Source organism: Neomonachus schauinslandi, chromosome 4 (genome assembly GCF_002201575.2).
Source record: "Neomonachus schauinslandi chromosome 4, ASM220157v2, whole genome shotgun sequence".
NCBI classification, from domain to species: Eukaryota; Metazoa; Chordata; class Mammalia; order Carnivora; family Phocidae; genus Neomonachus; species Neomonachus schauinslandi.
This window is the reverse complement of record NC_058406.1, coordinates 118,959,232-118,976,569: the sequence shown is the minus strand read 5'-3', so window position 1 is coordinate 118,976,569 and position 17,338 is coordinate 118,959,232. Positions and strand designations below refer to the sequence as shown.

General features: G+C 40.9%; 1 protein-coding gene across 1 annotated transcript in view; it reads left to right on the top strand.

Moving 5' to 3' along the window:
* Positions 1–17,338, top strand: part of ASPH (aspartate beta-hydroxylase) — a 220,427-nt gene that overhangs the window by 77,699 nt on the left and 125,390 nt on the right. Inside the window, exon 13 of the mRNA XM_044914635.1 lies at positions 6,767–6,811. Coding sequence (XP_044770570.1) covers positions 6,767–6,811 — 45 coding nt within the window. The remainder of the gene's footprint in view (positions 1–6,766; positions 6,812–17,338) is intronic.

Below are 17,338 nucleotides of genomic sequence, written 5' to 3'. Positions count from 1 at the left end.
CAAATACATGGAGGCTAAAGAGCATCCTACTGAAGAATGAATGGGTCAACCAGGAAATTAAAGAAGAATTAAAAAAATACATGGAAACCAATGAAAATGAAAACACAACTATTCAAAATCTTTGGGATGCAGCAAAGGCAGTCCTAAGAGGAAAGTATATAGCAATACAAGCCTTTCTCAAGAAACAAGAAAGGTCTCAAGTACACAACCTAACCCTCCACCTAAAGGAGCTGGAGAAGGAACAGCAAATAAAGCCTAAACCCAGCAGGAGAAGAGAAATAATAAAGATCAGAGCAGAAACCAATGAAATAGAAACTAAAAGAACAGTAGAACAGATCAACGAAACTAGGAGCTGGTTCTTTGAAAGAATTAACAAGATTGATAAACCGCTGGCCAGACTTATCAAAAAGAGAAGAGAAATGACCCAAATCAACAAAATCATGAATGAAAGAGGAGAGATCACAACCAACACCAAAGAAATACAAACAATTATAAGAACATATTATGAGCCACTCTATGCCAGCAAATTTGATAACCTGGAAGAAATGGATGCATTCCTAGAGATGTATCAACTACCAAAACTGAACCAGGAAGAAATAGAAAACCTGAACAGACCTATAACCACTAAGGAAATTGAAGCAGTCATCAAAAATCTCCCCAAAAACAAAAGCCCAGGGCCAGATGGCTTCCCAGGGGAATTTTACCAAACATTTAAAGAAGAATTAATACCTATTCTTCTGAAACTGTTCCAGAAAATAGAAATGGAAGGAAAACTTCCAAATTCGTTTTATGAGGCCAGCATTATCTTGATCCCCAAACCAGACAAAGACCCCATCAAAAAGGAGAATTACAGACCAATATCCCTGATGAACATGGATGCAAAAATTCTCACCAAAATACTAGCCAATAGGATCCAACAGTACATTAAAAGGATTATTCACCATGACCAAGTGGGATTTATCCCTGGGCTACAAGGTTGGTTCAACATCCGCAAATCAATCAATGTGATACAATACATTAACAAAAGAAAGAACAAGAGTCATATGATCCTCTCAATAGATGCAGAAAAAGCTTTTGACAAAGTACAGCATCCTTTCTTGATCAAAACTCTTCAGAGTATAGGGATAGAGGGTACATACCTCAATATCATAAAAGCCATCTATGAAAAACCTACAGCAAATATCATTCTCAATGGGGAAAAACTGAGAGCTTTCCCCCTAAGTTCAGGAACGCGGCAGGGATGTCCACTGTCACCACTGCTATTCAACATAGTATTGGAAGTCCTAGCCACAGCAATCAGACAACAAAAAGAAATCAAAGGCATCCAAATCAGCAAAGAAGAAGTCAAACTCTCACTCTTTGCAGATGATATGATACTTTATGTGGAAAACCCCAAAGACTCCACCCCAAAAGTGCTAGAACTCATACAGGAATTCAGTAAAGTGGCGGGATATAAAATCAATGCACAGAAGTCAGTGGCATTCCTATACACCAACAACAAGACAGAAGAAAGAGAAATGAAGGAGTTGATCCCATTTACAATTGCACCCAAAACCATAAGATACCTAGGAATAAATCTAACCAAAGAGGCAAAGGATCTGTACTCAGAAAACTATAAAATACTCATGAAAGAAATTGAGGAAGACACAAAGAAATGGAAAAACGTTCCATGCTCATGGATTGGAAGAACAAATATTGTGAAGATGTCAATGCTACCTAGAGCAATCTGCACATTCAATGCAATCCCCATCAAAATACCATCCACTTTTTTCAAAGAAATGGAACAAATAATCCTAAAATTTGTATGGAACCAGAAAAGACCCCACATAGCCAGAGGAATGTTGAAAAAGAAAAGCAAAGCCGGCGGCATCACAATTCTGGACTTCAAGCTCTATTACAAAGCTGTCATCATCAAGACAGTATGGTGTTGGCAGAAAAACAGACACATAGATCAATGGAACAGAATAGAGAGCCCAGAAAGGGACCCTCAACTCTATGGTCAACTCATCTTTGACAAAGCAGGAAAGAATGTCCAATGGAACAAAGACAGTCTCTTCAACAAATGGTGTTGGGAAAATTGGATAGCCACATGCAGAAGAATGAAACTGGACCATTTCCTTACACCACACACAAAAATAGACTCCAAATGGTTGAAAGACCTCAATGTGAGACAGGAGTCCATCAAAATCCTAAAGGAGAACACAGGCAGCAACCTCTTTGACCTCAGCCGAAGCAACTTCTTCCTAGAAACATCGCCAAAGGCAAGGGAAGCAAGGGCAAAAATGAACTATTGGGACTTCATCAAGATAAAAAGCTTTGCAAAGCAAAGGAAACAGTCAACAAAACCAGAAGACAACTGACAGAATGGGAGAAGATATTTGCAAATGACATATCAGATAAAGGGCTAGTATCCAAAATCTATAAAGAACTCATCAAACTCAACACCCAAAGAACAAAGAATCCAATCAAGAAATGGGCAGAAGACATGAAGAGACATTTTTCCAAAGAAGACATCCAAATGGCCAACAGACACATGAAAAGTGCTCAGTATCGCTCAGCATCAGGGAAATCCAAATCAAAACCTCCATGAGATACCACCTCACACCAGTCAGAATGGCTAAATTTAACAAGTCAGGAAACGACAGATGTTGGCGGGGATGCGGAGAAAGGGGAACCCTCCTACACTGTTGGTGGGAATGCAAGCTGGTGCAGCCACTCTGGAAAACTGTATGGAGGTTCCTGAAAAAGTTGAAAATAGAGCTACCCTATGACCCAGCAATTGCACTACTGGGTATTTACCCCAAAGATACAAAAGTAGGGATCCGAAAGGGTACGTGCACCCCGATGTTTATAGCAGCAATGTCCACAATAGCCAAACTGTGGAAAGAGCCAAGATGTCCATCGACAGATGAATGGATAAAGAAGAGGTGGTATATATATACAATGGAATATTATGCAGCCATCAAAAGGAATGAGATCTTGCCATTTGCAACGACGTGGATGGCACTGGAGGGTATTACGTTGAGCGAAATAAGTCAAACAGAGAAAGACATGTATCATATGATCTCACTGATATGAGGAATTCTTAATTGCAGGAAACAAACTGAGGGTTGCTGGAGTGGGGTGTGGGGTGGGAGGGATGGGGTGACTGGGTGATAGACACTGGGGAGTGTATGTGCTCTGGTAAGCGCTGTGAATTGTGCAAGACTGTTGAATCTCAGATCTGTACCTCTGAAACAAATAATGCAATATATGTTAAGAAAAAAAAAAAAGTAGAAGAAGGTAGCAGGAGGGGAAGAATGAAGGGGGGGAAATTGGAGGGGGAGACGAACCATGAGAGACGATGGACTCTGAAAAACAAACTGAGGGTTCTAGAGGGGAGGGGTGTGGGAGGATGGGTTAGCCTGGTGATGGGTATTGAGGAGGGCACATTCTGCATGGAGCACTGGGTGTTATACACAAACAATGAATCATGGAACACTACATCTAAAACTAATGATGTAATGTATGGGGATTAACATAAGAATAAAAAAATAAATAAAAAATAAAAAGGCAAAAAAAAAACAAACCACGATATATACTCAATATTGAGTATACATCCTAAGTTCTAATTTTCAGCACATGACTCTATTGAAGTAGGGATAGAGACAAATAATTAGAAATAGGTCAATAAAAGAGTGAGAAATGACTGTGGCTGAAAAAAAAAATTCATTTATGAGCCACTCATTGTCAGTTTTCAGGTTAAATGTTACTGCTTTTGAGCTTGGTTAGGCAGAATATTTAATAGTACAGTTGACTGAAATGGGAGAAGATAGGGAGGAGTGGAGGGAATGTGGGGTTACCAGAATTGCCCTCATCGTCCACTTGGCTGCCGGCAGAGACCCCTCCAAGGCTGCTGTGGGACCTCTGAGTACACGCACATTCATCTCCACATAGCAGGCTGGATAGTGTTCAGAATTTCTCCTACCTCCTATTACTCAGTTCTTTTTGGAGAATATAGCCGAGTCTGTTTTTTATTCAGAGTCAGAAACTGGAAACCCCACATCCCTCGGAAGAACTCTATCCAACCCATCCCACCTGTATCGTTTTGTATAAGAGACGAAACATCACAATATGCCTCTTGGCCCTGCCTTTCCTGTGTTCGAAGTAGTTTTTCCAAAGACTTCTCAGGCATTTTGATAAGCCAGTAGAGGACGTAGTGGAGACTGCTAAGGGAATTCCTTCTGGGGGGTAGTGGGCTCTGGACTGTGCACTGCTAGCCCCACCTGTATTTTCTGTGCTCCTGTGTTTGGAACCTCGAGTGGTCAGTGAGAAGGAGCTCATCATAATTCACATGCCCTCTAACCGCTCTTTCCCCCCTCTTCCTTGACTTGGCTCGATCCTTCAGTATATAATTGGATTCCCACACCAGAAATGCGAGTGTCGTCATTGACACTCCCTCCATCTCTGCAGCTAATCCCAAGTCCTGGTGAATGGGCTTCCGAAACATTTCTCAAATGCATTCTTTTCTCTGTGGCTCTAGTGATCTAGTTCAGCCCTCATCGGCTTCCTGGACAACAGTGGTCACCTTTTAGCCTATCTTCTCAACTTGATACTTGTCCCCTTCAAACCCATCTGTCATGATGCCATTAGGGTGAGCTATTCAGAAGTACAGGTTAAGCTGTATCAGCCCTGTGCCTAAACCCTCTTTTCTTCCCCATCTGTGTCAGTCAGGTTACTTTCCATTATGGGCAACAGAAAACTAAACTTGAATTGGCTTAAGCATGAAAGATTCAGGTGACAGATCAGTTGTGAACTTGGTGAGGAATTTGGACTATATTGCAGGTGCATTGGGAATCTGGAAAAATACTTAAATGAGGTATGGCATAATCTGACTTATTTTAAAGAATTACTTTCACTCCTAGTTAGAAAGTGGATTGGATGGAGCAAGAATGGAGGCAGGGACCACTCTGTTAGGAAATGATTGGGTACCAATCCAGGAAGTGATCATGGTGGCCTGGAGTAATGTCATGGCAGTGGAAATGGAGGGGAAAGTTTTGAATTTGAGAGATATTTTTGAATTACAACTGATGGAACTTTCTGATGATTGTGAAGGAAAGAGAAATCAAGGGAGACTTTGGTTTGGTTTGAGTAACTGTCGGATGATGGGGCCATTTACCAACTGTTGGATGGTGGGGAAACTAGGATATAGAGGAAACTGGTTTAGGGGAGAAAACCAAGGCTCCATATTAGATATTTTAAGTTTGGGAAAGTTGTGAGATTCCCAGGTGGGGGTATCAAGTAGTGGGTTGGATGTGCCAGTGGTAGGAGCTAGATGAGTGAGACCTGAGGTGGATGTGTTTGGGAGCCATCATCATGAAGGTGGGAGTTGAAATCCATACTGAAGTGGGTTTAAAAAGTCCTGGAGTAAAGAAAATCAGGCTGTGCTGATATAATTAGTTTGCTATTTCCTTTTAAAAAATCCTCTCATTACATCATTGCCAAAATAATTTTCAGGTAAGTTTGTTAAATGAACACTTTTTCAGAATAAAATTGGTTGAAAATTTATCTTGCAATAATAATAAGGCTTTCTTAGTATAGTATCAGTGATGGAAATAATAAAGTGACTAATACTTTATGATGCATACAAGTTTTTCAAGCCTAAAGTGACAAGTAAAAGAAATTCTGAGAAAAAATATTGGTAAAGGTGGTACAGTGCTAGTAGATCTCTAACTTACGGAGAACAAAATCAGTAGGCAAACCTTAACAAGCCAGTCACAACAGAGAAAGCTAGTAAACGCTCCCAGTGCTGCCACTGAAACAACGAAATATGCCAGAATATTAATTGTGATCAGTGGGAATAGGTGAGATTTTTTTTTTCCTTTTTCCTTTTATGTGAAAAATATTTCCAGATCTTCCATTTGGGTATGTATTATTCTTAAAATTAGAAGCAAATTAATATAAGAAGAAAAATGATTAAAATAGTTGCATAAATGTATGAGTTTTAGAAAATGCTATAAAAATTCTTCCTTTTGACCAAAGTCTGTTCCAAGTCTTTAGGAGCAAAAGGAAAGCTAATATAATCTTATCTCTAGATTAAGGTAATGTTCAGTGGGTTGTTAGCAATGAAGATCTTAAAATGTGACATAATTTGATAGAGTGAATCAGATCAGTATATTATTATACCATTATGTGATAAAGTCTACATACAGTCTCTTTAGTTGCAAATGGGAGGAAGTGGCCAGGGAAAAAAGCAAGATGTTAAAAAAGTCATCTCCATATTTTTGGCCAGTCTTAGAATATATTATCTTGAATATTATTTTTCAGAAACTTTATTAAGGATAGTAATTTACTTTTAGGACTCTGATCTTTCAATTTCTTTGCGTTGTTTCGTTCATGTTACAATTAGGGTTATGTCTTAAAAATTTTTTAACAAAATATTTTAAACATCTTTCCTCAGCTTTCTTATCAAGTCTGATGCAAAATTGTGGTGAAGACCTGGGTTTTAGTTCATATCTCCTTTGCCCAGGCAGCGAGTTTTGCAGTTAGTCAGTTAGGCAGATAACGTAAAGCCTATTTTATGAACACTTGAGAAGTATACAACATTTTGCGAAGTTCTAGCTAATTCTTCTTTGTTGTAATAGTGTGAAAACTTAATGTTTTTGTTATCATTGCACGTGAATCCCAAAAATGTCTGTAAAAATAATCACTGTAACTTAAATACAATCTGTATCTTAAACACTGGTCAGTGATATATAATGGATTGTAATTTTCTTACTTATTTTAGAAGAGCACATGCCCCCTGCTGAAGAACAACATGAGGTACCACCAGGTATGACATTTTGTTGGATGCATTGCTCTTTCCTTTTCTATTTAATTTAAAATGTACTGTTGATAGGCACAGTAGCTGTATGAAATCAGTCGATGAAGAGTAAAAATCCTGAGAGAAGGATTAATTTTACCTAAATTTAAAGAGAAGATTGCGTTTTGATCAGTTGAGCCAAAGTAAAGGAAAATACATGTCAGATTCAGTCTAGTACATGTTTGTTGAGCTAGACTGTGAGGAGTGTTAAAGATCAAAGTACCATATGATTTTTGCCATTATAGATGGTAGTAGTAGTAGTAGTTAGGTGGTTTTTTTTTTAAATTGATAGGCTAATTGATGATGGATCAGAATTGCCTTAAGATGAAAGTTCTAGTAGTGCATACTTTTGTGGCTTTATGCTTCTTCCCCATTCCCCATTTCCGTGACGGCATCTTAGTGCCCTGGGCGATCCTGGCTGGCTGCCTAGGTCTTGATAGTACCCGAAGTCTTTCTTTCCAGCCCACTGGGTTAATCCATTTCTGTACTTTTCCCTCCCCTCTGCCACATGCCCTTCTCACAGCAGTGAATTTAGACAGTGGGAACATCATTTCGACCAGGGCCTGTGCTTTCAAATGGCCTTTGAGAGATGACATTAATTCTACCTGCAATCAGAAATTAACATACAAGCCTCCTGTTCTCATAGTGGGAAAGACATGTTTTGTGAAGAGGGGGGTTTCTGGGACCTCTGTCCCAAGGGTATTTCCTCTTGCTTCTGTGTTTTATTTCCATTTTCTTTCTTTTTGGTTGAATTTTTGCTCCGATTTCTTCCATTATGCTTAATGTGAATTTTGTAGCAATGATGTGCATTACTCTTGTTGATTTTGGTAGAAATAATTATAACTGCCAGAATCTCCTGACTAATAAATTTCAAGGAAAAAAAAATAACTTTTATAATCAAAGAATATTTTTATATACCCCAGCTCATCGTTGCTTATTTCACGTTGGGATGTTACAGGCTTTGGCGGTTGTCATACCGTGTACATTTATAGTCATCTGTACAAATGCTTAAGAGAACTGGGTTGTTGGTATTATAATGTGAATGAGAATAGAAATGCATGGAGAATTTGGGCTTTTACATGATGGATACTGCGCAGGTACGTGTATTTTGTGTTTAGGAAAGGTGCACAGAGCAGGGAGAGTTGATGTTTCTATCCTGCCTTTGTAATTTCTGCTTGATTGTTGAGGGTGCTTCACGGAGGGCCTTGTTTCTGCCTTGAGGCAGAGCACGTTACTGAGTTAGCATTTCAATTACCGTCCAGTACTTTAAAGAAATTGTCTTCGAAGTATTTTTTAAAATAATGAGTTTTTACAACATTGACTCTTTTCTAGTTACAGTGCAGATTTTTTAATATTGACCTGACTTTAGCGAAGGCATAAAAAGTAATACTGTCTTCTGGCCAGAAATTTCTGTGCTTTTATTTCCATGTTTTATAAGCTGAGCGCAAGAATTTCCTCACAACATAAATATAAAATACCCTGTGGTTGGGGTGCTGGAAGAAGGTGCTTTTTGAGAGGAGGTATTTAACAACTGAAGCATGTAAAAATGAAGATTTGATTAATATCTGTACTCACTGACATACAATAAGTTCCCCATAAACCATGACCATAATTACTATTTTTTTTAGTAATTAATTAGCCTGATCTTCGAGGTGGATCAAGAGAAGTTAAACCCTGAAAGACCTGCTCAGGAAGTTGTAACCTGTAATTTGGTGTCATAAAAATTTGATTGACCTGCTGCCCAGTTACAGTGTGACCTTGCCGGAAGAGACTATAAGGCCAAGAGTTAGCAATAGTTATTTTTAATGATTGCACTTGCTTTGCTTATTTCCCATTATTTTCATAGTCTTACTGTATATTACAACCTCTTTTATTCAGTCTTACAAAAGAATAATAGTTAAAACTCTCTATATTCGTGATCTTCTTGTACAATAAGCTGACTGCTCTTGTAAGTGCTTAATTATCTGTGTGATTACAAAAACTGCAGGAACACTGATGATAGGGCCTGTCTCCCTCCTTTGCAATGCTCCTTACCTTTCAGTCTTTAAAATCTGTTATTCAGGGGAAGCTTTAATGGAGGACCTCTGCAACATGCTAGCTGTTATTAGTTCACTTTTTCCTGGCCCTTGGAATCTTAACTGATGATTACTTTGCCCTCCCTGATCATTCCAAGACTAGGTTATACTGTCTTAATATTTCTTGTTTAAGTTCACAATAATGTATTTATTGGCGTGCTTTAACCCCACAGGGCGGGAACTGTCTTAATTCACCGTTATATTGAGCCACACACTAGGGCCCAGTGAATGCGAACCTTTAGTAAGCATTAAACATTATGTAGGAGCTCTTCTAAGCACATTCCATGAATTAACTCATTTAATGTTTCCAGTTGCCTAAGAGGTAGGCACCCTGTTATCTCCATTTTACAGATGAGAAAACCGAGACAGAACAAAGCGGGTCTGAGAGCCGACAGGTGGCAGTACGGAGGCTGCCCCTTGCATGCTGGCTCCAGAGTTCACACTCTTGGCCTCTGTGCTCTAGAGGGTTTTTCATAAGGGAAGGCCTAAGGGCTGATGCATTCTGAGAACTGTTCTGATGTGGTAAAACTAGAGCTGTCGTCTTACTCAGCATCTTTCTCTTCATATACATTAGTACTTCAGCTAGGACCTGGAAGTGGTAGAAAAGTAAGTTGTCCAGTAGCTTAAATTTTGTCATCTTTTGTTTATATTTGTAAATTTATAAATGCTTTGCTCTTGACAAGGATATAAAAAGTCAGTCCTAAGAATTGATCATTCTGATATTAGAAGTCAAGCATTTTGAATACCAGATTTTTTTTTTAAATTGTTTTTGCAATCCATGCTCCTTTAGTGGGTTTTTACTTTCTCTCTCCTTATTTATTTATTTGACAGAGAGAGAGACAGCACAAGTAGGCAGAGCAGTAGGCAGAGAGGGAGAGGGAGAAGCAGGCTCCCCGCTGAGCAGGGAGCCCGATGTGGGACTCGATCCCAGGACCCCGGGATCATGACCTGAGCCGAAGGCAGATGCACGCTTAACCGACTGAGCCACCCAGGCGCCCCCAAACCCAGATTTTTACTTGAAATCATATAGCGTGTGATTCTGGCAATATGACAGAATAAATATGAATAGCACAAATTGATTCATTTATGAAGGAATCACTTATGAAATTCATCCGAGGAAAATTTCCTGCCAAACAGTATGTTAAGGCCCTTTCACTAACTGGTTCCAGTAACAATTCTTTTCTGTCATACCATGCCAGAGAAAAAAGAAGTTAATGTTATGTTTTATGGTGATAATCATTATTCAGGATGGAGATATGTGAGCACCAGTGTGCTCCCGTCTCTCTGAAAATGGAGATAACATTGTAACTCAGCCCACCCTGGACTGGTCTAGCAATGGGGATGGCTTTGCTCTGCTGCATCTGTGCGAACTTTCACTCATGCCACCCCTTGTCACCCAGCATTTCCTAATGTGATCACTAGGACACTAGCCGGCCTTAGTCCAGCAGCACTAGAGGTCTTCGCTTATGTGCATAAGCGCCTAACATGAAGGTTACTGTTATAGATTTCATCGTTTAGGCAAGAAGTACGTATTGAGCAAGTGCAAAGGTACAGCTGTGCCCTGGGCGAAGAAGACACTCGAGCAACAATATAGTGCCTGCCCCATAACGGGTTGCAGTCCTGTGGGCTTACAGCTGAGTAAAACAACCACTATGATGTCATCAAGTCCCCAGAGGGGTAGACAGGGCAGCACAGAGAAGGAGGGATAATTAACCCAACTTTGGGAGCAAGGGTGTGGAGAGTCACATAGGCCTCCCCAGGTGTCATCATGCTGGAGCTGACTTTTGAGGTGTGGGGTTGACTCATGGGGATTGGAATTGGAAGCAATGTGCAGGGAGAGAGGGCAGATGGACGGGAAGAGTCCAGGACGATTCCCGTTTTCCTGACCTGAATGCATGAATGATCAGCCCTTCGTGGACCTATTGGAGGCAGGAGGAGGTAGAGAGTAGCAGAGGAGGTAGAGAGTAGCAGAGGAGGTGACTGGCCCGATTTCGGACATACTGGCTTTGCAACTTGGTGAACCACTTCTGAGTGGAGTCGTCTTTAAGTGTTCAGGAGCACACATTTGGGTCCTTCAGAATTGTAAATGGGCTTTTAGTTTATTTGCCTTTTCATCGGTACTCACCATTATGCCTCGAACAGCTTCCCACAACCTCAGGTACGCTTGATGGCACAGTTACGGAAATGCTCATTCCTCTCACAGGCTAGCTCGCTGACAAATTCTAAGAGAACCTGACGCCAAACGCATTTGTAAAAACATTTTCTGTTGAGGTGTAATTGACGCACACAGACGTGCTCATTTGTTGAACGTACAGCTTAAGGAACTTGTGCCTGCGATCCATTCCTGCACCCACTCGTCAGAATGCTTCTAGTGCTCCAGAAATCTCTCCTTCCTCCCGCTCGGTCCCATCCCCCCCAACAGCAGCTGTGCTGATCTGTATCACCACTGATTGGTTTGCTTGCTCTTGAATTTAATAAAACAAAACCAGAAGCAAACACACACAAATGCAGATAGGCTTTTTTGGTGACTCTTTTTTGTTGTTCAACATCGTGTCTGAGTTTCATCTACTTTGTCATGCATAGTATTGGTTTCTGTTCATTGCCCTTTACTATAAATACATTACATTAAAAAAATCCATTCTACATTGATAGCTGTTATGAATGTTTCCAGTTTCTGACTGTTACGAAGAAAGCTTCTATGAATAATCTTGTACATGTCTGTTGTATATAAATACTCATTTCTGTTGGATATATAAAAGTATACAGATGATTTCTAGTTACCTCACATTAGCACCAAATCTACCTATATAAAAATGTCTGGATACACATACACACACACACACACACACCCATATATAGGTAGGTAGATAGATAGATGGATAGATAGATAGGAAGGGAGGAAGGAAGGATCATAATCCAGATTTAGAAATTATATCAAAATTTGGCTGGGCCTTTAAGTGCACCATCTTCTTTTCTACTCGAATTGTAACAGATCTAATGCTGTGATGGTAAAATCAACCAGATACTAAAGTTTAGAATGAGAAAGTATTTGCAAAAAAATTGGACAAGAATGACTTTTACTGTATACTTTTTTTACCCAATCATTTATATTGTCAGTAACATTAAAAACTGACATACGATTATATTAATGTATTTTAACTGCAACTTACAGTATCCAGTTGCTCCTTGAAAATCCTTCCTGTATTTGTTTTTCAAACACCATGCTAGATTTCTTTTTTCTCTATTACATTTCTTATTAATAACAGTGAAAACACTGACGGGAGAAAGAGAGTTAATGCTTGTATCTCTCAAAAGATTGAAATTCTTAAATTTAGTTGTAATTCTCAGATGCTCTAAGAAGCTTAAATTTTCATCAGCAGCTTTGCAAGTAATTCCCAGGGACTTCTCTGGGTAGTTAATCACTGTTTAACGAGTTGCCCTTAAAAACAACAATAGCACATAAAAAACATTTTCTTCTTTCGGTGGGTTTTTTGTTTTTTTTTTTTTAAGTAGAATGAAAATGAAGCAGTTTCACAGTCTGTGTCTGGTTGGTCCTTTAATTTAGATTTCCCCTTATTTTTGCAGATACTTAAAGCTTCAGAAAGACTGCCCCCACTACCGCAGGAGGACCAGCCTAACCATACGCTCCAAAAGATGGCTGTGATAGGTCTTGTGACGCAATTACTGAGCAGACCAAGATCTTTGGGAATGAACACTAAAGATGTTTTCAATCAATCATAGTCCACTGGCATCTTAGTGTATTTTTTTTTTTTTTTAGAAACAGAAATTACATGTAATGTTACATTCCTGCATGTCCGTTTTCAATAGCTTTAGTGGATCCTTTGGTTTTTCTCCTCTTTCTTGTTGTGACACAGCTTCCGATCTTACCTACATTTATGTGTGTTGTTCAGATAACAGTTGATTATATTGACGATGTAGTAGCATTTGTCTTGGCAGGGTTTTACTGTGTATATGACTGGTAATTACCCCTACGTCTGTTGGACTGACCTGTGTAAACGGCATAAATGTGACCTCAAAGCCATGAAGAGTGCCCCACGCTTGCACTCCGAGGCCCGCTACTGACGGTCACGGTTAGCTGTGAAGATTGGAGCTGGATATACCCGCACTGATATCCTTAGAAGACGTTTCTACCTTGGCTTCGAGTGTTCAGGGTAAAACTCAAATTTTGAGGTTCCTGGAGCTGGTAGCTCACTGATGAGAAAAGTTGAATATTTCGGTGCAAGTCTTAAGTTATCATGGTTAATTTATTTTTCAGATCGAGGGGGAACAGTTAAAATTCCTTGCTAGGATATAGGCAAAGGAATGGCCTGCTCTGTCATGCAAAAACGCTGTCGGGCACCTCGGATCAATCATAGAATAGCTTTGTCCCTTCGGTATTTGTTGAAATTTTAGAAAACCTGTATAAATTGCCGGTGCACATCTTAAAGGTTGCTCTGCCGTTGGCTAATTGAGTTATGCCCTCACAACACTGGAGACGGCCCTGTGATCTTACTAGAGAATGATGCCTCTAGCTGGGTTGATGTAGGGCGTGTGGAAGGTACACACAAGCCGCTTTTCCTGCTGCTGTTTGCAATGTATGAGCCTTTTCTTTTCCACCCTGAAGAGTTTCTTCTACTTTTAAAGTGGTTTATTTGGGCTCAGCAATAGTTGCTGTGATGAAAATACTCATTTGTTAGGAAAAGAAGGTAGTGACATCATTTTGAAAGGACCATGAGCTATTAAAATCAAAGGAAAAGCCATAAGAAGTAATTTCATTTCCATGTCAGGGATAGCTCTTGATTATGTTAACATTGTTTTAAGATAAGATGACTTTTTTCTCCCCTGCTTTTAGGGTTACAATCAGAGAGATTTTATATTTTTATCCTTATAGATCGTAGTTACAACATAGTGAGTGATGCATGCTGACCCAGTGGGTAGTGAAATCCAGAAGACTGAGTTACTAAGAAAAGCAATAATTTTCTAAAGCTGTGATATGGGTAATACGGAGTTGCTACTCAAATTCTAATAAAGCTCTTAATTCATATTGTGAATTATAGAACACTACTTTTTATAAAGCCTTATTTTTTTATAGGGCAACTTAGCAGTGACATAGAACTGATAAATGAGTAGAATTTTGCTGGATTTTTGTATATAATCTCTAGAGCTCTGGAAACTGAGGATTCGTTATAATGTGGTCAACTTCAAATACTTTCTGATTCCAAATATCTGAATTAATGAGCCTTGTCTTCACAAATACGAGCCACGCTGGGCAATATCAATGGATTTTCTAAAAATAATGTAAATGTCTTCTGTTTAATGTTATTTGAGTGCAATAAAATGCAGAATTCTTCTCTATATTGTCATTATTTTGAATTATTATTTTGTTATATAACAAAATCAGTTCATTTTATACTTAACTAGTATATTAGAATATTACAGTATCCTTGATGACTGAAATCACGAAGGTGTACCTTCGACCCTTTCTTAACCTATTTCTAATAGGTGATGTTTATTTTGTTTAACATTTACTCTGATGCTACATTGCCGGGAGCCAGATTAAACTGAAATAGCCCGTGCATCCATCCTTTGTAGGTTTTTTTAGCACCTAGCAGTTTTGGTAATTCCCTAGTGAGGCAAGCCCCACTCCCCTACAGCCTCCTGCTCCCCCATGACCATTGTACCATGAGGACATGAACTCCATCGTAGTTGAGAAGACGAAAGAGTCTGAGCAGGTAGAAGGGCAGGTGAGGGTACGATAGGTTCTCTTTACATCTTCATTCTTGGGGCAGAAAAGGAGAACTAGACAAGTAGGGAAGAAGCCTCCGGGATCCAGGAAGTGTTGTTTTCTCCTCCGGCATGCCAGAAGGAGACTTCAGACTCACTCACTCAGGATAAACAGACCCACTTTTTTTTTTATTATGTTATGTTAATCACCATACATTACATCATTAGTTGAAATCTTGCCATTTGCAATGACGTGGATGGAACTGGAGGGTATTATGCTGAGCGAAATCGGAGGGGGAGACGAACCATAAACAGACCCACTTTTATTGACTGCATTGCCTCTGCTGAGCGCTTTGTGTGTGTCGGTCACTTGCGTTTTCCCAGCAGGTGGGGCTTATCCCTGCTTGCAGATAAGGAAACTGAGAGGCAGAGAGGTGGAGACACCTGCCAGCCATGGTCCTTCATGGTGAGCACGTGGGCAACAGGTGGCAGGTGGAAACAGTTGGAGGGAGGCCAGAATGCAGGCAGGAGAGCAGGTCGGAGACTAACAAGTAATAGTCCAGGTGACGGTGGACGGGCGACCTCAGGAAGTACTGGCAGAGAGACAGAGAAGGGGGACAGGAAAGTTGTGGCTGGCTGAGTGGGCCAGCACCGGGAAACGGAGTCCTGGAGAGTCACAGATGCCAGGGACATGAGGAACTGGCGAGGCAACTGGGCCCGGGTGGAAATTAGCTTTGGACGTGCCTGAGGGCCAAGAAGAACTGGTCAGTAAGCAGGGAAGCACGGGTACTGGAACAGCATAGAGTTTAGGATATTAAGTGATTTTCTTTAATGGTGTATGATCATTTTTGAACGATTAAGATCCCGTTCTTTTTAGTAAGGTTTTCCTTATCCTGAGAGGGGGGAAAAAAGTAAGTACAGTTAGGGATTGCATTACACCTTTCTTCTTGGATACGAGTGCTTAAACCCTAAGTATGAGTTACAAGTGAACTTGGACGTGGGTAATTTTCAGAATTGGACTGAGCAGATAGCTCCCTTTAACTTGGAGACTGCCCGTCATTGGAACATACAGAGTGTGATTGAAGTATTATTACAGAGGATACTTTCTAAATCAGTCTTACCTGTTCTGTGACCTTTGGCAAGATTCCTGAGCCTCTCTAAGCCTTAGTTTCCTTATCCATAAAATTAAAACTACCTCCCAGGGTTCATGGGGTTGATGGGATCGTCTGCAGCAAGTGCTTAGAACAATGCCTGGCACCCAGTAAGCATCCAGTAAGTCCTTCTCTGGGGCACGGCAAGGTCCCCATGGGTCTCCCAGGGAAGCGAGTGTACACAGAGAATAAAGCACACAGAGAATAAAGCATGTGTACACAGAGAATAAAGTAAAGCAGAGTAACACTTTACCGTGAGCTTTGCAGAATACTAGTGAAGGAAGCTGGATCTCTGAAAATGCTTTTACCCACTGAAAATCAGAGGGGCCAAAATGCCTGCTCTGCTCATTTCCCCATATCCAAACACGAGTCACAGATGTCCACATGTTGGTGTGAGGTGAAGGGCAGAAGGGGACGTGAGAGAGAGAGCTCTTGCCCAGAGCTGGGGAAGTCTGGCCTGGACCTTCTTCGGTCAGGCTCACTGCCCTCTCGTAACTACTGCTGCTGGGGAGGAAGAAAGATGGTGGCCCTTGTTCCCCGGAGGGTGCCTGGCCAGGGCCCTCCTACCCATTTAAAATGGGACCCATTCAAACCACTCCTCCTTCCTTATTTCTCCCCTGGGGGCGGGAAGATGTGTGGGGAGCCCTAAACTCCTCTTCGTGGGTAGCACCCACCTGTTCTCTCTAGTCAGGTTAGCAACTTGCATTTCGTGCTTACGTTTTCTGATGACCCCAGCCCCATGCCAGGCGACGGATTCTTGGAGAACGTGGAGGGGCACAGCCTTCCTGCAGGCACTGCTGGTAGCCCTGGAAGGGCTCCTTGGGGACCAGGATTGTGTGTTGATGTTTTTCCCCAATCCTGTGTCCTCCGAGAGTGCATCCTATGAAATGATGCGCTGCCTAACTTTTTGATAAAGGAGGTTATGGTTAATACGATCAGAAATTCTAGGACATTCGACAGAGATCTAGAATGGCTTTTTGTTTTTGTTTTTAAATATCCCGTGTACGTCCTGCAGCACTGGCAGGAAGAGTGTGCCAGTCAACTTGATAAAACCCACTCTTTGCACGAGGCAAAGTCTGCATGTCCCTATCTCCCGTTTCTCTTTCAGGGAAGGTCGGGAAGGGCACTGTGGGAAGATTATATGCTTTGGAATGATGTAAACAGCTGACCTTGATAGGTCAGGCACTCAACTTTCCCAGCCTCAGCTTCTTCCTTTGCACAGAGGGAGACAGACCTCCCCCTAGGGAGGCAGGAGGCAGTAGGGGGGCGCGATGTACTTAGACTGAGCCTGCACTCTGCAGCTTTCACAGGTCATTCCCTTCCTCTCCATTGGTGTCTTGAAACGCCTGACCTATAAAAAGCCCTCCCTTGTATCGGAAGCCTGCCTCCCATTTACTTGTCACTTCTAAAAAGTGCAGTGTTTGATAGGAATGTATGGAGGAAGCCGGCGAGCAAAAAAATCGAGCGTTCAGTGGTTGTACCCCTGATCTCACCCCACGGCCCGGTCTGCTCTGGGGGAAGAACTGAGTCTGATTTTGTATCAGTCT